Genomic DNA, 21,974 nt, shown 5'->3' on the forward strand with positions numbered 1-21,974 from the left:
CACTATTCATCAGAGGTTTGTTCAGAATGGCCTGGGAGGGAACTGAATAAATCAGTACCGTTTGGGTGGGGTGGTGGGTTTTTTTGGTGTTGTTGTTTTTTTTTTTTTTTTTTTTTTTTTTTTGTTTTTGTTTTATTTTGGTTTGGTTTGGTTTTTTTGTTTGGTTTGGGGTTTTTTTTTTGTTTTGTTTTGTTTTTCTTTTTCTTTTTGTTTTGGACAAAACTTGACTATCCATGATATCCATGACAGCTTTACAGCCTACCTTGTTCTCAGCCTGTCTGTGATGACAAGCATAGCAAGCAGTGCTTACATGTTGATGTGTTAAAAGTTTCCCCACTCTTTAAGATGTCTCTCTTGTATTAAATATTATCCTCTCTATTCTGTCCATTTATGAAGGAAAAGAATTAAATACAAAACTTAATGGATGTCAGGAAGGCAGAGGAAGAGGGGTGTGTTCTGTCTGCCTGTCTTTTTGCCTTCATCATGTAATTGAATACTCCAACCTGCTTTTTTCCCTGTGGCTTTGTAAGGGTGAGGGAAAACAGATTGGAAAACTGACTTACAAAAACGAATTTTATAAGAAATAATAGTATATAAACTTAGAGAATGAGCCTGACATCCTACAAGGCTCTTTGCTTCTTTGCATTCCTGGGATTGAACTGGTGCTGGGGAGATCCCGTATCTTGTAGGACTGCACAACCTGACTCCTCCTGAAGGCGCTGATGTGTTTTCTTTTTTTTTTTTTTTTTTTCTCTCCACCCCTCACGTCTGGAATTATTAGGCCAGCACCAGGTGAAGCAGGGCACGTGTGAAGTGGTGGCCGTGCACAGGTGCTGCAACAAGAACCGGATCGAGGAGCGGTCGCAGACGGTGAAGTGCTCCTGCTTCCCGGGACAGGTGGCCGGAACCACACGGGCTCAGCCCTCCTGTGTGGAAGGTGAGAGGCTCTGCTCTGCTCTGCTCTGCTCTGCTCACTCCTGGCTCCTTACCCTTGTTTGAGGAGTTTAGTCTCCCTGCTGCCTGTCTTCCCACTGCCTCAAGAAGCCTAATCCTTCCTTTTGTTAATTTCGGAAACTCCTCTGCGCGTTGATGATAATGAGCCCGTGCATAAATCTTGGTGTAATTAATCCTCTTAATATATGTACCGGTCCATTTCATGTCTGTGCCAATAAAACTTCTTAATTTTTTCGCACAAGAATTCTCCTCTAAAACTAGTTTGAAAACAGCATAAGCCAAGAAAATCAAGCTTATGATATTAACTCTTCCAGATGGCTTAAGACTTAGTAGCTTGGCTAAAAATTCACTGGATAAAAAATGCAACCCTAAGACTGGGCATGCAGATGGTGCTGGGACATCTGATATAGATCAATATTGCACCATTTAAGGTGCCTGCTTTTTGCAGAGGTTGCTGCTCTTGATAAGTTAGTAAATCTACTCCAAGACCAACTTTTTTTAATCTTAAAGTTACCAAAATTCCTCATTTAATTAATTCGTAAGCAAGATCCTGTTTTCATTCTCTTGCCTATAAAGTTCCAACCAATTCACTTAAACATAAAACAAAAAAACTTTGAAGTACAATTCTAATCTAATCTAATATTCAGAAATATTTAATGTCAGACATAAAACTCTACATACCTGTGAATCTGTTTTTTGGGGATTTTTTTAACCTATTATGAAGCTGTCAAAACAGATATTAAAAATGCGGATTTTTGAGAATTTTTTTATATTCTTAGTGCTTTTATGCTTCGTAATTCAGCAATACATTTAAGTTTAGCTGTGCATTTTCCTAGGGAGTTTTCTTTTTACACTAGAAGTGTCTTCTGCATTTTTAGGTGACACATCTAATAACAGAAATACTTTTATATATAACAGACAATAGAAATCAGACATTATTTTACACTCACTTAAGGACTGCAAAACTGACACTGTCATTTTATGGCAGAAATATATAAATACTGCAGAAGCTTGATTCAGTCACAGTTGCTGAAGGAATTTAATAGCTGCATTTTTCTTCAAGTATAGTTGCAATTAAGTGCAACAAAATATTATGAATGTAAGGTTTTGACTTTTAAAGTGAAATCCTTTGATTCCCCCTCATTCCTTAGGGTAGTGCTTTAGCAGGCTTTGCTTATTTTTGCAGGCATCTGGGACTACAGTGGGTTGCTGCAGCACAGAAACTGTAACTCTCCTTCTTTAGCCTCAGGATCAGATGTGTTTTTCTCTCTCTCTATACATACCCTTCAGTAGACTCCTACACTGTGAAAGCAAGAAACTGTTTGAGTCTTAAATTTGCACATTACAGACTGATTATTACAGACATTTAGGGTCTTTTTCCAGCACTTTTGTTCTGAATTCAGGCTTGTTTAATTTACCTATAACTTACCCTGATTTTAAAGGGAAGGATATACTCAAAGCATAGAGTTACTTGTCCAACAAAAAAAAAAAAAAAATTTATAAAGCAATAGGCTTGTAGCTGTTTTTTATTTTCATTGAGCTTCAGACCTTATCCAGTAGTGGTGATCATTGCATTAGGGCAGCAATTCTCTCTGCTGTTGGTCACTGCTGTGGTTGGTACCTGATGCTCCCACCTCAAATCACCCAGCCCTACTTGCCCCAGCAGACCTGTGGCTTGCCATTCCTCATTCCCACTCCTCCAGGAAGGATCATGGTGCCTCCTTCCAGCCCACAATCCCTTTTTTTTGTGTTTTTCTCTGTGCCAGGAGCCCTACTGGGTGCTGCCATCTTCTCTGAGTGTTTTTCACTCCATCCTTACTGACCTTATCAGAAATGATCTCTCACCTTCCAGGAAGCACAGCCAGGTTTCACCCATTTTTTATCCACAACCTGAGGTCCACAATCAATCAGTATCAATGTAAATGATCTGAGACCCAAATAACTGGTGGAAGTTCATACATTTATTTTGTAATGTTATAAGACTGAAAGATTAGTTTATAAAAGCCAAAGCAGTATTCCAGAAGTGTACTTTTTCATAATGTTTTTCAGTAAAAGTACAAAACAAAAATAATTGAATGAACATTTCAGCAATATCCTGATGTCAGCTTGCCTGCTTGACACCCTAATTTTAAGGTTGCAGAAGAACAAATATGTCTTGAAATTAAAAGGAAAAAAAAAGTGCTTTAGAAGAAGTAGACTCCATTATTTTTGTTCATCTTTTCTGAATGTGTTATCTTTTAAGGCATGCAATTCAATACTTTGTGCGCATAGTAGCATAATGCAGACTAGCTGAATCAACATTTTAAGCCACACTTTATTTTGAAATCCAATATAGATTATGTAGGATTGTGTACTGATATATTTCATAATAATTTTCTGGGATTTGATGAGTGCCATGAACAATGCAAAACTGAGAAATGCATGCAGGTGCTGTTGTTAACAGCAGGCTTATGAAGTCATGACTACATTTCTAAAAATAATGGGTCTTAATAGAAATTGGCTTAAGGGTAGAAAATTAATAAATTTGCCTAGTTAAGTTGTACAACTGTAGCCTTCCAAAACATATTGCAAAAGTGGCACTGTGACTGCAAGTAGATTTTTATTTTATATTCTAGTGCTTGTCAGAGGTTTCCCCGTTCTTACCTGCAGTATTTTCTGGCACACCTCATGAGTTTACATCTCTGTGCAGTTCTATTTTCTCACCCAGTGAAGGAAGAAACTGGCATTTCTCTGTCCAGTCTCCCATATGCATATATGGGTTAAACAAGAAGCCTCAGCTTCATTCCCCCCTACAGCAGGTACTTGACTGAAGCATGCAAATGAAGGAGAAGAGTCATTTTTGTAGTCAGTGGAGATGGAAAGGTACTTCCAGAGGTCAATTCAAGTGTTGGAGTCAGTCCCTGGTGGTGCCTGCCTCTTTACCATTTCATATGGCATTTACCCTTCTGAGGGCTGGTGAAGTGTTCAGCCACTTTTTTACTTCAAACACACTCCATGTAATTCACTATTAAACCAGTAATTGTTGTTTCTCCCTTTTGAAATCAACCAATTGAACATGGCACAGCCAACCTCCCTTCAAAAAAAAAAAAAAAAACCAAACCAAAACCAACAGTGATAAAAAAGATATTGTTTCTCTTTTCTGCTTCTTTTTTTCTAGCTTCCATTGTCCTGCAGAAGTGGTGGTGTCACATGAACCCCTGTTTGGATGGAGAGGACTGTAAAGTACTACCAGACTATTCAGGTTGGTCTTGCAGCAGTGGAAATAAAGTCAAAACCACAAAGGCAAGTACAGAGATCACCTATATTTAAAGGTGCCAGTCTCCTGATTGCTCTTATTGCATTGTGTCTGTGGGTGTGAGCACCAGTCTTGGCCCTCTCAAAGTTTTGGAAAGCTGTGATTAATGTAGTTACTCTCAGAGAGGAAATATGAGATCAGAACTGCCCCTTCACTTCTGCAGTCAAACTGAAAATGGTCCTGATTCAGTCTTCAGTGAGCCAAAGAAACTATTTTGTTGTGCTCAATGCCACAGGGATAATCATGTTCCAGAAGCAATTCTTCAGTTTGCAGACTGAGTCCAGGGATCCAAGATCTTTACCACTGTCACCTAAAGTTAGATTCCTGTGCTGGACAGCCTTTTACCTTTTGAAAGTAGCAGCCTGGCTTGGGAGTTGTTAGAAACCTGCACTGATGCCACTGTGCCACTGAGCACCACTGGAAATCAGGCTGGTTCAGAATATTTCTAATTAAAGACTACCCTGTAGCTGGCCTCATTTTTTATTTTAATTCAGACCTTTGCTATGTCATCTTATTTCCTAATTAATGGAGAGAAAATATCATGTCCTCTGTCTGCTTGGCAATTTAAAATGAGTTCAGTGCATTGAAGTTCAACAAGTCACAGCAAACTGCACGTCTAAACACATCATAAAGCAGGAGTGTTTAGCAGGCAATAGCAAGGAGAGACATGCTCAGCTTTTCCCTTTACAGCCTCTTCTAGCTGGGAAAGAATGTTGTTCATTAGGTTACAGTCTGAGTTAATAAGCAATACTGTCACCAAATGTTCTTTAGTAAAGGCTGTTCTGAGGAGTGAAAACTGCACTAATTTCTGGATGGGTGAGAGAAAATTGGATGTTTTGGGCAGCTGTGGTTTTTATACTGGTGGTTTATAGACATTGCACAGTGGCACAGAGGAAGTGGCATCCCTGCATGTAGCAGAGGGGCTGGAACTAGAAGACCTTCAAGAACATTTTCAACCCAAACCTTTCCATGATTCTATAGCTAATGTTATTTATTAAGTGCCAGAGATGTAGTCTATAGCATGCCTGGGTCCTGCTGTTCTCCTATGCTGGACACTACACTTGGAATTTGGCCTGCAAACTCTGGAGTCAAAGTGGATAACAGGGACTCCGTTATTGTAAGATAAATGTTACCCTCAGCCTTTCAATTTTTTCCCAGTGCTGATTTTTAACTGCTCATTTGTAGATAAGGAGTAGCATTGTAGCACCTCATTGAAGGGTGAGATTGGTGAATTAGGAATTCTAAATACTGTACGAGACAACTTCATCTCTGGACATACCAAAAGCGAGCTGACAATTTATACTAAAAGGACCTTATTGGAGAAGAGTGAGTCAGGTTAATTATCCTTTGAGTGAGTTAATTATCCTTGATGCCTTTAACAGATACTCGAGGGGTGGGGGGCAGAACAAAGACTTTTATGTTGGCACTGATGACTGAAGGCCTGAGGTGTCAAATTCTCATTCATGCAGCTGCCTCTTCCTTCCTGGGGACAGTAGTAAGGAAACTAGAATGGAAAGATAAATTCCCTTGTCACAGGGAAAAGGGAAGTATGGCGTAACTTATATTTTTACTTTGAAAACTAACCAAAGATTTGTTTCAGATCAATAAACAAAATATTTCTTCGGTATATTGAAGAGGACCATTTGAACTGTCAGACCAGTAGCCCAAACTGTTCAGCCACTTGTGAACCTCAGCAATAGGATGCTCAAATCAGACACAGCAAAACCCTTGGGGGACAATTACAGAAAGTGTACACATCCATGAATTTTTTCCAATTTAATAGTTGCCTTATGTCTAAAACACAATAGTTGAGATCCGTTCCATACTATTTTTTTTTTGTTTTATGCACCAGAGATGATCTCATTACCATTTAAATTTGTAATCAATTTTTTAAAGCTTTTTAAGACCCTGGGATCAGTGCTACGTGGGACAGTGGCTTCCACAGGTTAATTACACACCAAAAGAGGAAATGTCATTTAATCAACTTTAAGTCCTCTATCTTTTCATTCCATGAAAATAAGGAAAAATAGTGTAACAAAAATATTTGAAGCACAGGAGACTGCTGACACTACTCAGTATTTAGATGAATAGTTAGTGTCTGAGTGGGACAGTTAAAATGTGCAAAGCTGAGGAATTTGCATCTTCCATCAGTTCCCTCAGGGAAGGAAATAAAATCTCTATGCTGAGTGTCTGTTTAGTTTTGTGACACATGTAGACACTGCAGAGCAGAGCTGACAAAGCTTTCCTCCTTCCAGCTGCCTGTTCTCATCCATTTCCAGGACAGGAAATCCAACAGGACCCTCCTCACTGTGCAGCCAGAGCTGCTGGGTTTGTACCCTGTGCGTGCATTAAAACCTGAGCACATCCCTGCAACCCCTCCAGGGTCCTGTGGGAGTTCTGCTGGCTGGGGGAGATTTCTGCTGCAAGAACAATTTATTCCCTCCATGTGCTGCCTGGTCCCTGATTCCCTCCCGTAGGATGGACCACAGGGAATGGGCAGCAGTTTGCACGAGTGGCCCTTTGGGATGGAAATCCTACACTTGTGCTGGAGGCATTGCTGTTAGGAATGACATGAAGCAAAGGAAAATGCGAGATTTCCAGGAGATGTTGGTGGCAAATTTAATGATGAACTGCCATTTCTTTATCTGCAAACCCCCTCATGCTAGCAAATAACAGTGTAATTAACATTTATATAGAGATTCTGCTCCTCTGTGTGGTATAAAGGTGTGGCTGGGGCAAGTTCATTCGTTGTCTATTTATGTGCACAGCTCTTTTGCAGTAACAATGCACCTGATAACCATCTTTTTTTTATGGTCAATTCTGTGTAAGTAGAATTTCTCTTTCCTCTTCTTTTACAGGTAACACGGTAGCAAAGGCTAAACCTGAGGGTCACTCCCAGGACAATGGCATGTGGAGCTGTTCCTTGGCTGTTACACAGAGACCCTTTTTTGTCATGATGTTATTAACTTCATCCTTCAAACTTGCAAAGGAGTTGGGAAAAAGGACAGCACCTCTCCTTTTCATCTGTGGCTGCAGTTCCTGAGCCTGGATTTTACTATTCAGTGGTACATGATAATTTTACAAGAAAAAAACAAGGAGATTTGGTTCCACCTGAAATGCACCTTGGATTCTCAAGGATCTGAGACCTGGATGGAAATTGTGGAAGAACACACCTGAGCTTCTTGTGGTGCACCAAGGATAAGACTTTCTCAAGGACACAAAGATATGTAAAATTGTTTTAAATGAGTTTAGGTCATGAATGTAACTTAGGGGATCATAGAAAGAAAATGCTGATGCTAGAACTGGTACAGATGATCTCTAAAGTCTTTTCAAGCTACCTGATTCTATGGATTTGTCTGAGGTGTTTCTTACAGTACAACCTAAAGATACAAAGCTTATCCCAGTGAATTGACTGTGTTATAAATTATGTCTTAGTGTATTTTCAACTGTAATTTAGTACCTATGAAGATGGTATGAAGGTGAAAAGATGGAACTTATAAAATTAGTAGCAATTATTGTAGGGCAAACTTTGGTTATAGCTGTGCAATTAGATTTATTTCCTTAGATAGTTCGAGGTAGTTTAACCTTTACATTCATAAATGATGGCAGAAAAGCGTGAGGAAGAGATAAAATTTGAAAGCACGCATAGTTTTTCTTGTCCTAAAATAAATCCATTCTCTAGGGGAATAGCAAAGTATACATATTCCTTGCCTCTTTGAATCTAGATATGAAAAAGAATTTAGCCATTAGCTAGAAATATTCATTGAGATGCCTCAAAAAAAAAGGAGAGCAGGCTTGTACTGCATAAGGAAGGCTTACTGGAAGGGGAATAATTTGTTTGGATTTTCATAGCTTTGGTTATATCCTAATAGGTAACATACTTAAAATTCATAAGCAAAATTCTAGATAAAAGTGAATCTTCAGTTTCAATTAGTTCTTGTTTAGAATGATTATAATAATTAAATGTCCAGTTCCTTGACAGACTGAATTTCCAAGTGGTTACATTTTGAGACACATAATTGTTCCCTATTATTGTAGATGCATTTCATGCTCTTTCTCTTATTTGACTGTTAGAATTTTTAGTCATTAGTCTTCATAAATAGAATAGAGGGTAGAGGTGAAGCTGTAGCCAGTCTGTCCCCCCTGACATTGCAGCAGACTGAAGTGCAGTGGTGCAGATGAACTGCTGGTGACCCAGAGACAGAAGTCATTGTTGTGCTTTATGTAAATATTGGGGTAACAATGCACATCCAATTTTATGTAGACAGAAAGATGGGGAAAAAAAAAAAAAAGGTGTCTTGTACTAATGTAAGTCATTTTACATAAGCTTTCTTGTGTATGGGGAAGATCCCACCAGCAGTGGGAAGCTGTTCAGGGTCATAATTATTAACTTCTGATTAGCTGGAGTGAGTGGGAGCATTCAGCCAGTTAATTCCACCAGAGGCAGTGGTGGAAAGATCTAGCCCTGTGTTTCTTGGTTTTGATTTCCTTGGTTTAGTTCACTTTCAACTGTGTATTTGATTACAGCTGGGATCATAGTGGTCATTGTACTCAGTGATAAGCAAACAAGAGATTTTCTGCTCTGTGCTTGGACAGCTGAACAGTTAATAGACTCTGCTTGCCCTAATGAGCTCTACATTCCCAATATTTTTCCATTGTTTTGATTTTCTGATTAAATTTTAAAATTACCTTTACTATTTCTATTGTTTCTCTGCATATATATTCATGGTGTCATCGGGGAAGATCCTTTTCATTTGCTATTTGTAGCGTGTTGACCCATAACTGGAATTTATTTATTTATTTTGATAAGTGCTCTATGGTGATGCTTACTTAAAACCTTGCTGAAATGTTCTAGGTGGGGAAAAAAAAAGTTTTAGAGAAAAGTTTAGAAGGTAAATACTTTTGTGAAATTTCGAAAAAATTTTGAAGGTAAATACAAAGAAAATAAGTTACTTTCCTCTGGTCACACATTGGATTTGTGGTGGAAATGAGAACAAAACCAAAACTTCTCTAATTCAGTCCTACCCCAAAGGGGTGCAGCGTATGTCATGTGCCCTGAAACACCCCCTGGTAGGTGCCTTTGCTGTCACTGAGGAAGGGGAGAAACTATAATGTAAATTTGGCAGCATGGGATTATGAAATATGGCCCAAATGAATGACTTGCCTTCCTAGAAGCCCAGCCCATGACAGAGATTTTATATTCCTAAAGAGGCTTTGTTCCAGAGGATCTTGGGCCGATTTACAGCCTTTTCTGACTCATTGCACAAATGCTGTGATGTGTGCCTGCCTCTTTTTTTGGAGGATTGCTGCTGCTTCCGATGCTGTTGTCTGGCTCTGCCCTTCTGCTGAGAGACAGCAGAATCAGAGTCTGTGCCAGCTGCTCGCTTGGTGGAAGAGCTCAGTGCCTCAGATCCTTGGTGTGCTCTCTCTGGAACGGTTTGTCTTTAATTACTGGTTCTAGAAGAGCAGTTTTTGTAAGCAGCAATCCTCACCACCTCATGGCAACCTCAGTGTGCTCCCAGTGTTAAGCTTCTGTGGGGTTAAATCCTGTGGGTCATCATGGCCAGGGGTTTGTCTGGACACTCTCTTGTCCTGGTTCAGAGAATAATCCTCTTGCTCTAAACGTGGCAATGTTTTGCCATACAATCAAACTAAGATTATTGCAGACACTCACTTCTCTGATGATATATTAATATCCAAGCTGAATTGTTTCATATCCTGATTATACCTATGTCTTATTTCTTAACTGTGTTCTTTTTGGCCCTCATCAGGATGACCCTGATGCCTTTCCTTTCATCCAGGTGATGTTTCAGTAGGCATAAAATAACTGTGGCTTCTTCATGCCCTTTTTTCTCCCCTCTGCCTGTCTTTGTAGCCCTCCTTGCAGTTTTGGTGAATAATTTTGTGCACAGATTGCAGAATTATGTGCTTTATTTGGCATCTGCCATTGCTGGTTCTTGGAAGTGTTGAACACTGCCAGGAGTGACTGGGGAGGAGCTCCATCCTGTCTCACTTTGAGCAGGAAGTGCCACTGTTCACTCCTCAGCCATTCCTTACCACCATCCTTGTCTTCCCCAGTTAGATAAGGAAATATCTGTGGTATCAAAATAAATGCTTGGATATACAGATTAAGCTAAATATAGGGCATTTTATTTATCTAGAAAATAAATTATCATAACATAACTCCCTTCAAGGTTTCCCTTGCATCCTACAACTCTGTTAAATTCATGATAGATTTTTTCCATCTTCTATTTACCTCTAAGTCTGTTATCTTCAAGGATTTTTGTTCAAATCTGGATCTAAAGAGGGTGGATAAATTTTTTACACTTGCTGTAAATTTTCTCAAGGGTTAGTTTATAACAAACCTACAACAATAGAAAATGGCTTTGAAGACTCACAATTTGCTTGCAGACTGAAAAGACCCTGAGGTAAGAGAACAGCTAAGACTTCTGTCATAACAATAGATGCTTCTGTATCTACTGAGATAGAGAGGATCCTGTAAGAAACATTTGGGATAAATTAGTACCTCTAAACTGTAGTAATGTCATTTAAAGGACTGCTTTTTGCAGCACTTTGTCTCTCAGCAATGCACTGGAGTAATAATTCTGGGCAAACTCAGAATGGATCTGCTCACCTTGGAATTTGGAATATATTGGTTATATTCAGGAAGGTGTTTTTTTGAAGGTTAAGGTTGCAGGGATTCTCACTGCCTGGAAATGAGAATCCTACACATGAAAATATGAAATATGTACTGTTTTTCACTTCAGTTACCTTAGAGTTTTGTTGAATCCTATTTGCAAAAGCAGGATGAACTAAACAATAATAAAACTAGGAGCTTTTTTTCCAAATGATGACTTTGCCTTGATGAATAAGCAGCATATCTCCAAATAATTTCCTTCATGTCTTTTGCTGTTAAAGTTACTTAAAAAGACAACCAACCAAAAAAGTGCCTGGGCAGAGTCAACAGCTTGTACTTTAGAATCTAGAACACTACTGTGGGAATATGTCTCAGTTACCAGATTTTTCTAATTTGGCTGAAATCTCACAAAATGGAGATTAGAATAGCGGTGTGTACCAACCTTCAGGAGACCTTTAGCATTTTATAAAGTACCACAGCTTTATAAAGGTTATGAGGACAAAGCCACCCACCAGGAGAAATTGAGTAAAAACACTTCAGGGGCCATTCTGCCCCTGTGTGAGTGTGTGAGTGTGACATTCCCATTAATACATAGAAATCACATCACTCAAAAGAAGAACAGTTTTGATAGCATGTTTTATTGGTAGCATATTGTTATTACAATCATTTATGCAAAATGATAGGAAGTGAAATGTTGCCAGAAAAATCACTGCAGGCTGCTCTGAATGTGGATGCTCAAGGCTGTGAAAAGCCACTGTTGCATTTTACCAGCCCAAGACGGGGCCTGGAAATGAATATATATTTCTGGTCCTTTGAGATGTAATGACTTGTAAAAGGTACAGACATGAGGGAGAATTAAGTGGAAAATCAGCTCTGTTTTCACTCTCCTGTCCCATTCCAGAGAAAAAAACAGTTGCACCTTCAGTCGTTGTAGTTTTCTAGGACTGAAGCTCAGAGATTAATAAATCTCTTCTGGCCCATGTAAGTTTTCCATTTTGGAAGGTATCTAAGTGCATGGTCAGATTACAAGTGGTTAAACAGACAAGACACTGAGCTTTAGCTGAAAGGCAGGGACCATATTTCCTTGTGGATATAAAGTGAGGTACCTCAAGCTGCTCTGAGGTTGCAGCTTTTAAAGCTCTCTTAACTCTCTCAGTTGTCAGTCTCAGCCATAACCTGCATTGTGTCTGCCTCATAGGCATTATGTAGGGACACTGGATAATCCAGCACAAGCAGTGACTTCTTAATTTTAGGGTATAAAAGGTTTTTATCTTTGTAAATGAAATTTTGCAGAACTGACCCCACTTACATGTTTGGTATTTGGGCACTGAAGTCCTCCAGCAGAGAAATAGGAACACAAATACTTTGTTTGCTCATTGGAGTTGTGCTTCACTAAATGACAATCCATGCTGCCACGAGGTTGCATGGGCTGGTATACAGGAATGTTCACAAAATTGTATAAATTGTAGTAATTCAGCATCCCTTCTGCCCTTCAGTGTTCTCACTGGGTGAAGGTTTGGGAATCCCATTCATGGCTCTTGGCTATAGAATCCTGATCGTGTTCTTTGCAGTTAAAGGTTGTGGGTGGATGTACTTTTTTTTCCTTTTTTTTTTTTTTTTTTTTTTTTTGAATGAATCATCACAGAGGTTTTTCACAGAAATGCCTTCCAGTCAGGAAACTTATTGGGTCTGCTGAGCAGAGGGAATGGTTGGCTCAGACATGAAAAGAAATCTGTGAGGGGCAAAGTTCATCCAGCTCCACAAACGCTCTCTGAGCCAGAAGAGTGACAATGTGACATGGGTAAGATAGCTTTACCTCAAGATACTTCATGTTATTGATACCAACCATTATTCAAGACATTTCAAGAATTGCTAACCTGTGGCCTTCATATGGCTGAGGCCTTGGAGACCCACAATAAATTGCAAAAGAATTTCATGCACCATAAAGGAACATCTACGATGCCATCCATGAGTCACTGTGAAAAAGAGATGAACATTACAGCAGTGGGAAAACAGCCTCAAAAACAACATAAAATTAGGTACAGAATCTATTTGTCTGCTGTACAGTACTGTGCACTCATCCAAACTCGTGCACTGGGTGGTTTTCCAGTTTACAGAATCATGATGATTTTTTTTTTTACCATGTTTTTCAACAAATATGCCCGTTGCTTAAAATTCACTAGAACAAGTGATTTGCAAGCAAAATTGTCAGCTGTTTGCTTACCCTTTAAATTAAGTAGCTCACAAAGTAATCTACTACAGTGGTAAAATCAATGTAAAATGCATTACTCTAACTCCCAACAAAATAAAATCGGTGCTTTGTAAAACAGCCCAGCTATTCACAGGACTAAACTCTGCTGTCACTCGGATTCCTGTGGAGCTCCTGGAGCTGATGAGTTCACACGGGTGCAGATGAATGCACAATGATGTTCTCTATCTGCCTTTTGAAGATGTGCCTGCAGCCAGCAGGAGGCATTAGCAAATCCGTGAGGAATATTGCAGGAAGAGCAGAGGAATGTTCTGCTGCTTTCAACAACTTTTCCAGGGCCTTTGGAAAGTCATGGGAAAACTGCTTCGTTCTACATTAGCCCATGGCTTTCAGAGCCTGAGGATTAGCCCCTACCCCTGCAGAGAGCACAAGTGCCTGCCCGTGGTTAGCAGTGAGCTCAGGGCTTGCTGACTCTGGTTAATGTCCTTTTTTTTACACAGAGATGGTGCAAGATGTAACGTGGCTGTGCTGAGTGTCTAAATATGCATTCCAGGCCTTGTAAAGCCTGGAGTTAAATGGGGATGCTCTGCCCCCTCAGATGGAGCAGGGCTGTGTGTGCAAGGACTGAGCTTCCCCCCACATTGTGCTGTGTCCAGAGACATTCTCTCTGCTCATGTGCTAAGAATCCAGTCTTCTGACAGCAGGAAAACACAAACAAGTGTAGAAGGGGATGTGGATTTCTGCAGCAAGGGCTAGAAAGAACGTTTTTTGTCACTTAAAGCAAAGCAGACAAGGTAGCACATCCCACAGGACACTAATGAGCCACCTGATAACACCAAGTGCACACCTGACCTCCTGACACGGGAAGCAAGGATGACAGATGTACTGTCAAAATACAAATCTATCAACTTCATCATGTAAATCTACCCACAGATGCTTTACAGTAGAGATCTGAGGGCAAACAAACATTTTAACTTACAGAGTAACCTTGTAAACAGGAACTTTTTACAAAAGACTCCAGTTAATAATTTATGAATTGTAACAGTGTCACGAGAAAAGAATACTGAGCATTGATTTTTGGCATTGAATGACAACAAAGCCAATCCCCCAGTTTCTACAATAATGATGCACTCAGTGTTCCAGTGTTGGGGTGTATTGATATTCATATTGCATTTGCATAAAATCCTGTCTCTCATCTTTTATATTATTCATTTGATGCTTTCCATCTCTTTCTCAATTGTGTTGAGTTCTTCCCTTAAACACACAGATTTTTATTCTGCAAGTCGGGAGGCATCTCAGAGTCACTTCAGGATTCTGATTTTTGCTCTTTAATTAGGTCTGTAAAGAATTTGGTGCTTAGATTAGGAATTAATTTTGTTTTCTTGTTTATAAGTAATTTATTGTGACCTCTTGAAATGATAGCATTTGCCTATGTGAAGACAGTTAATTTTCCAAGATGTGACAAGCACAGTTTTTAATTAGATTAGGGTAATCATGTCAAAAAAGGAACTTTCTTTTATGAACCACAGGGATATTTGCATTCTTTTAGTAAAACCTCTTTTTTCCCCACATGATTGAAAATTAAGCCTAGCAACGAATAGATCTGGAGTGTTGGAATTCATGCAAGAAGAAATTTTTTAAGCTGTTTATAATATCTTTCAAGACTCTTCTTACAGAGCTGCATTTGTGGTACATGTTTATTTATGATTAATGTATCAATATTTTAGTTTCTATTTTAGAGAGGCTTTATTCAAATATCTGCAAGTATTCTTGCAGATAAACTTTTAAAATATGGATTTGGTATAGCTCTAAATGTTGTGTCTTTTCCCCCTTATACCCTTGGGCAGTGATGGCAGAAATCCAATTCCTTTTGGACATCCTCTCTTTGGGGAAAGACCCTGGTGGATGGGGAAGGAGGGCTGGGCTATTTGGGGAGGCTTTTCCGTGTTGTGTTGACATGAATTAATGAATAGAATCTTGGTTTATCCACTGGAGTTCTGGATTCATGGCATGAAAAAGGTGTGGGGTTTTCAACAAGATCCAAAGCCCCCATAAGCACCTTTGAAGATATTTTAGTTAATAGTTCTGATGAAGTTATTTGAGTCTGCCAAATCAAATCAGGTTTTGCTCCTCCTTTAGAGAGAGGTATTTCTGTAGAGCTGTGGTTTAATGGGCTGATGGCAGTTTCAGAGATGCTACAGTCTTCTGAATTGCTGCAGGTGCACTGATGGGTGAGACCCTATAGGCCTATTCTGAGCCATTAATGCTCACCACATCAAGAATATTTCAGCAGAGTTATGTTCCTGGATCATTGATCTGCTGGTCCATAGGTGTGCAGAGTTATGTTCTGTCAGACGAGCTGAAAGAGGCAGGAATGTTTTCTGTATTCTCCAACAATATTTTTTTTTCTCTTATGGGAGGCTCAATTCAAAGATTGCTTTGGAGATTCTAGAAGTGTTTTTAATGAAGGAATGACATTATTGAGCCTACCAGTTGAGTTTTCTCTGCTTGATAAGTAGCTATATATATATAGCTGCTATTCATATATATATTAATGAATAGCCTGTGAAAATACAAAGTATTTCCCTTCTTAATGCTTTTTCCCACTGAACATTATGTGCTAGAGTGTGATGCCTTGTATCCTCAGATCTAGAACAAATCAATATTTGATGAATGACAAAGTCAGTCCTTTAAATTTTTTTTGTCTTTCAAGTTCATAAATGTCCTGTTCTGCACCTATGGGGTTTGGCTCTCAGCTGATTTCAGGGAGTGGCCAAGCTGGAGGCTGGCAGACAGTGTCACCAGCTTGAGAGGAATGTTGGATTTGGTGCTGCTCCAGCCAGAGCCCTGCCATGGAGATTGTGTTTGAGATGCAGCTTCAGGCTGTGACACACGAGCGATGCCAAGCTGGTTGAATGAATGCAGCTTGGTAAATGTAGTGGATATCTTGGTGTGATCCATAGAAATCCTGCAGGAATGATGGAGCCCAAATGTTTTCCATCAATGTTGGAAAGCAATTCTATTCCTCTCTGCTTTATTGCTTGTGACAGTGAGTGCTGAGAAGCCAGGGCTGTTCCCATCCTGTCCCCAGGGCACAGGTCCAAGGGAGAAGCCAGACTGTGGTGTTTCCCTAGTGTGGATTCCTGCAGCCCAACTGCCTACAACCCAGTCTGCTGTGTAGCAAGCAGGTAATGTGAGATGTGAGAGCTTTGCCAACTTGTCTATCAAATATTGACTGTGTGCAGCTACTGTGAGCCTTTACATGCAGTGGAAAACTTGGCTGCGTGGTAAAAGCTGCTGCTATGCTCATTCAACCCGAGATGTAGATCTAAATTTTCCTCATTTCTGTTCTTCTTCTCCTTCCACTCCTTATAGCCAAGCTGTGCATAAACACAAATTCAAAAGGCAATGGAGAGATAACCATTAAATCTCCTGCACTGCTCTTGCATGGACAGAATTAGATGAGAGTCATTTATCCTTTCAAAACAGCACAATTTGTTCCTCAGGAACATTTACAGTATTGTGCAGCCAGGGAAACTCTTCATGAGAGCATTTGGTTCTTACAGACAGGTGCTGTGGGATGGTTTCCTGTAAAGGGCTAAAGGTTTGCCAACTGCTCATTAGCTGCCATCCTGACATAGCAGAGCCTCCCTGAGAGGTGTGGGAGCCTGGTGGCTCACTGACCCTCTCCCAGTTGTCTGTGGTGGCTCACAGCAAGCCACTGTGGAAACCCCTGGAAGGGTTTCCTTCCTTGCTACTGGCAAAGCTGTGACACTCTGAGGCTGCAGCATGTGTGACACAGCAGAACCTGCATTTTTACTTTTGCTGTTGGCCCTGGTTGCAGCTCCTGCTGGGATGGATTTGCATCGCTGGTAGATGAAAGCATGACTGGCATGTAAGGGAGAGCCAGTGTCAGGAGGGAGACAGGTGGAGATTTTCCAGTGGCAGAGGAATCAGCTGCTGGCTTTTATCCCTCTCCAACACTGGCTTAGCCAGTTGGGTGCTGTAAAGGAACAAGGAGAATCCCATTGATGAGTATTTTGCTTATTTGTGTGGTAGGGAAGGATTGAATGCACAATGCTGTGCTGCAGTCAGATTGCAGGAAGGGAGAGAAAGACAATGGTAGATGAGAAATGGTGGAATGTAAGCACTGTTTTGGTAAGGTAAAATGTAATACTTTATTAGATATTATGAGTGACAACCCTTTCCTTTTCATGTTTTTACTAAATAAAATGTTGGATTTGCAGAGGCATTCCTTTATAATTGAAAGTATTACTAAAATCTGAAATAATTTTATTCGGCTTTATAAGGTAACAAGAACTTTTCTTACTTTGTATTTGGTTTCTGCAACCCAAGGAGACTGTCTTCTGTGGCCCTGGAGATGTCTCTGCAAATCTTAATAAATCCTCAAACTTCACTTAATGTCTGATGTGTATTAGTCACATGTGAGTTTAATCGCCTTTATGAGAGCCTATCGTGGGTCATGGTGAGCCATTTCCCTTGGAAATAATTACCCTCAGTTGCAGCATAATGTGTTAATAGAATTGCTTTAAAGCAGGAGAGCAGCCCCATTAGCACTTGTCAGTGCTCCGTGTATTTTCAGGATGTCTCTCACTTCTATTGTGAGCCATTAGAATGCACAGGGCTGGGATGCAGTAAATAGTGTGGTGCACACTGGCAGCTGTGAGCAATGAACTGACAAGTGATTTATTCCAAAGGAGGCACCTAACACTCCAAAGGGGGCTGTTTCCCAGGCTTGCTCCAGCTCTGCAGCCCAGGTGAAGTGGTCTGTGTCACTGCTCCTTCCTGGCTCTGCTTGGGCTGTCAGAGCTGCTGAACCAGGCAGTGCAGCTGCACATGCCAGCAGTGGTCCACTGTAAGCTTTTCTTAGATCAAATCACCTCAAAAGCAGAAAATGGAAAGGCAGTGTGAGCAGGAGGCTTCTCAAACACACAGGAGAGTGTACAGGTGCTGCCTCTGTCTGCCCCAGTAATCCTGGAGCTGCCTGAGCAATGTGCAGCTGGTTGGAGTGGGGATGTCCGTCCCAAAGCTGCAGCAAATGGCCAAAGGTGTGTCCTGGGGAGCTCTGGGCTGAGCTCCTTCACATGGAGAAAGTGACTGACCCCATGTCCCACACCCTGTGGAAGATGGAAAAAATGAAGAGTGCAAGAGGTGCAAGCAAAGGGGAGAGCTGGCAGCATGATGGTATTGCTCAGAAACAGAACTTATTTTCCATGGCATCTGCAATCTTCCTTCACAAAAGTCTCTGTTCATTACATTAAATTGAAAGCAAATGTAGAAAATACGTGACTATGGTTCAGTATATATTTTCATTGCTTTGATTTTGCAATTAACTTGTTGGCATAAAAGTCATTATCTGATGACATTTGGGAACAAAAAAACCAATATTGTCTGGGACAGAGGAATCCTACCCATCTTTGCAGCAGCCATTAAGACAAACACTTCTCTGGTTTTGTGCAAACAACCTGATCACTTTTTGGCAATTTAAATCAGCTGCTTTCATCATCATGCTCCAGACTCTATCCCAATGCCAAAGGTTGATAAGTAATAAATGTTCAAGTCAAAGCTGACCTAATGCAGGCCTCCCAGAGCTTCAAAAAAGCTCGCAATATTTCAGCCACAGCAGGTGCATTCTGTAATCCTTTATTAAAAACTCCTGCCACACATCCCCCCAACATGTGGTGGGGTCTTATGCAGATTAAATCTGACATGCTACGAAGGCAGTACAACCTTTTCCTTACTCCTAATTAAAGGAAAGCAAGCCAAGAACAGAATGAAATACTCCTAAAGAGAAATGTGAGGCAGGTGGGGAGAAATGATTGTTTTGTGTGGCAATCACTAAGCTTCAGGTTCACAAGATGGGGAAGGTGTTTGACCTGCTGTTCTTCCTGTGTGTGTGCTTAAATTAAATCGTAGGCTTTCTGTGAAAGGTAACTGACTTTGTTTAATTAAAAGCCTCTCTCCTGTTCTACCTGGACTTCTAATTCCAGCACGATGTGTAGGCACACGGTGCTTTGTCTTCTCAGGGTAATTAGACTTAGTAATGCAGCTGTCCTGTTTACAGTGTAAATCCCCCTAATGATGAATGGAGTAGACTTTTGGAGAAACCCTGATGATACTTCAGACAGGGAGAGTGGATGATCTTTGCAAATAACTGGTGGGTAGAAAGTAAATCATTATCTGCTAATAAGCCTCTGATTGCTGGGTGTTTTGTACTGTAGAAGATTAGAGAATTTGACTTTGCTTTATTTTAGTCCTGGCTGCAGAGCTGGAGCACGAACAGGAGTAACTGGTTTGTTTATGGGTGAGATTCTGACCTTGTCTTGAGAACCTCTTTGAGAGTTCACACTATGGCAGAAGCTCTTCTGTGGTGCTGGTGAGAAAAATGTGACAAAAAGGCTTTAGAAATGGGTAGTCTGTAGTAATATTGGGGGCAGATTCTGTGCCGTGAGGCACCCACTGACCTCAACCAGGTGAGAGGACCTGCTTAAACATTCTACAGCCAAATAGCAGGAGACCTCTGTGTCCCAAAAACCCAGAGCATCAGGAGAGAGAGCTGATTAAGGGTGGAATGAGGACGTGCTTTTACCCTTGTTTGCAGGTGTGTTCCTGAGGAGAGCAGAATGTGCCAACTGTACTCCCTGACTTCTGCTGAGGCAGAGCTGGGGACCAGGAGGGGGAGGTCACTTCAGCTGTCAGATTTCAGAGACCTGAGACTGCCCAGCAGGGAAGAGAGGAGGAACATATGGTGTTGTGGGAGGAGGTGACAGTGGCAGTGAAGATCAAGAAATATAATGAGAAGCAGACTTTTTGTGGGGTGCTGCCTTTAGGATTGTGATATCAGAGGGCAGGAACGGGTGAGATGGGGCTGCTTGTGCAAAGGGGAATCAAATAGGGTAAAGACAGGAGCTATGAACAGGGATGAGCCTTGGGATGGAAATTGCTTTCTGACAGATGTGCTCTTCCTCTCAGCCTGGAGGCCACAGGAGCTGTGGTGTGAACTGGAGGAGCATCTTAAAGATGGATGTTCTGTATCCATAGGTTGCTCTCCAGAGAAATAAAACCGGGCCCTCTGGTTGTTCTCTAGGTCTGGCTTTGATTCAGAAGGGGACAGAAGGTATTTTTCTGCCACAGATAATTGTATGAGCACAGCCCTGGGAGGAGGCAATGGCCATGGGAAGAGATGTGCCACCAGCCCATCGTGCCTGGGACTCACTGGGACCACAGGGGCAGCTCTGGGAGGAGTTCCTTCAATTGGACAGAACTTCTCCTAATTTCAGCTTATATTCTTCTTGCTCCACTGTATTTCACCTACAAGGCATGAGTTGGGAGGCATTACCTTTGCTTGTTACATCTTATATCACACTGCCATTGTGGCTGGTGTAGCCTTGCACAAAATAATTCTCTCTGCAATGTCTGATGCTGATCCCAGATGTGTTCAGCCCACCAAAGAGAACTTGAGGACCTCACCATGTTCACTGACCATGGTCCAGAACTTCTGGGCATCTGAGTATCTGCTACAATTTGTTGTAGAGTTCTTATGGCTGTTATGGCACCATGGGAATTGTTTCCTAATGCTGAGAAATTCAAGATTTGAAAAATGCTGTTGCCTCAAATCAAGACAGAAACCCAAAATCTCAACCATTCTTATTCATCAGCTGAGGGAATTTAAAGGCTTAGTTAAAAAAACCCGTTTCAGTAAATTGCAATTACTGCAGTTTGAGTTCAGACTTTTAAAAATGTAAATGAAGTATTTGCTGATCATTATAAATTTCAAAGGAAGAAAGCAGGTTTATGTGAAATTCAGTCAGTTTCAAGTAAAAATGTATATTAAAAAGTAGTTAAGGTTATAATTTTTTTTCTCCCCAGCTAACAAATTTTTGAACAATTATTCATTTGCAATGTTTTGGATTAGGTGAAATGGCATTTTCTGATCTTTCCTCAAAAAATTCCCAAATTGTTTTAATGATCTAACCTACAACACTCTTCTGTCGCTTTTTGCCAATATGTTGGTTTATGTATAATTATACTGAAATTATATTAAAAGTTTATTTCATAATGAAAATAACCTCAAGACGAAGGAAAATGGATATGGAGTTACATATGAAACACTCTGCAAAAAGTAAAATTTTCTCTGCAAGGAAATCCGTGCTCCACTTTCAGGTCTGAGACGGTAATAAATTGAGCACAGAACGTTTCACAGACAGTGTCAGATATAAAATATATTAATCTTGTCAGAGAGTGTACTAACTCTCCCAGATTTATGATCAGGTGCACTTAAGTGCTGTTCTTCTCATTAATCTTGATTTACAAACAGTAGCCTTCAGAACAAGGGTCAGAAGAGACAAGAGACTCACGGATGTGTTGCTTGGATAACTCACCTTCCCCTGCTGCCCTGTACCTTTCAATGACACCCTTCCATCTTTAATTACTGAAAGGTCTTTAATCTTGTCTGAGTAAGGGCAGAATATGATGAATGTGAGGAGTTGCCTGTGCTACTCTGGGTTTGTTTTTTAACAAGAGATGTTATGGACGTTGGTGGGAACAGAAAGATAATGACATCTACCACTAGCAGGACTTGATGCTGAGAAAGTTCAAGAGGAGAGGGATGCACTGGGAAGGGGGGAAAAACAACAGGAGAATTATTGAGTGAAAAACAGCCATGTAGAAAAAATACAGCTTCTGAAGAAATGGCATTTTAAAGTCTGCTTAACACACATAATTTGTATAAAATCCTGTCCACCTGCAAAAGAATGTCCCTTTGTAATTCTTAAAAGTATGGAGAACTGGAACACCAAGTTTTCACAGGAAATAAACCTGGTAATTCCACTAGGTGATACTGGAGAAAAATCAGTCTG

General features: G+C 40.5%; 1 protein-coding gene across 5 annotated transcripts in view; it reads left to right on the forward strand.

Moving 5' to 3' along the window:
- The window catches only part of TAFA4 (TAFA chemokine like family member 4), a 69,261-nt gene extending 60,315 nt beyond the window's left edge, over window positions 1-8,946 (forward strand). For 2 of the 5 annotated variants that reach the window (XM_088171285.1, XM_014871773.2), the window contains exons 4-6: window positions 782-937; window positions 4,112-4,236; window positions 7,108-8,946. In XM_088171285.1, coding sequence (XP_088027411.1) covers window positions 782-937; window positions 4,112-4,236; window positions 7,108-7,119 — 293 coding nt within the window. In that variant the 3' untranslated portion in view covers window positions 7,120-8,946. Of the gene's footprint in view, window positions 1-781; window positions 938-4,111; window positions 4,264-7,107 lie in introns of those variants that run through there. The other 3 variants (XM_088171284.1, XM_088171283.1, XM_014871764.2) reach the window with 2 other exon arrangements.
- The last annotated feature ends 13,028 nt before the right edge of the window (window positions 8,947-21,974 follow it).

This window comes from Sturnus vulgaris, chromosome 11, assembly GCF_052056855.1.
Source record: "Sturnus vulgaris isolate bStuVul1 chromosome 11, bStuVul1.hap1, whole genome shotgun sequence".
Lineage (NCBI taxonomy): Eukaryota > Metazoa > Chordata > Aves > Passeriformes > Sturnidae > Sturnus > Sturnus vulgaris.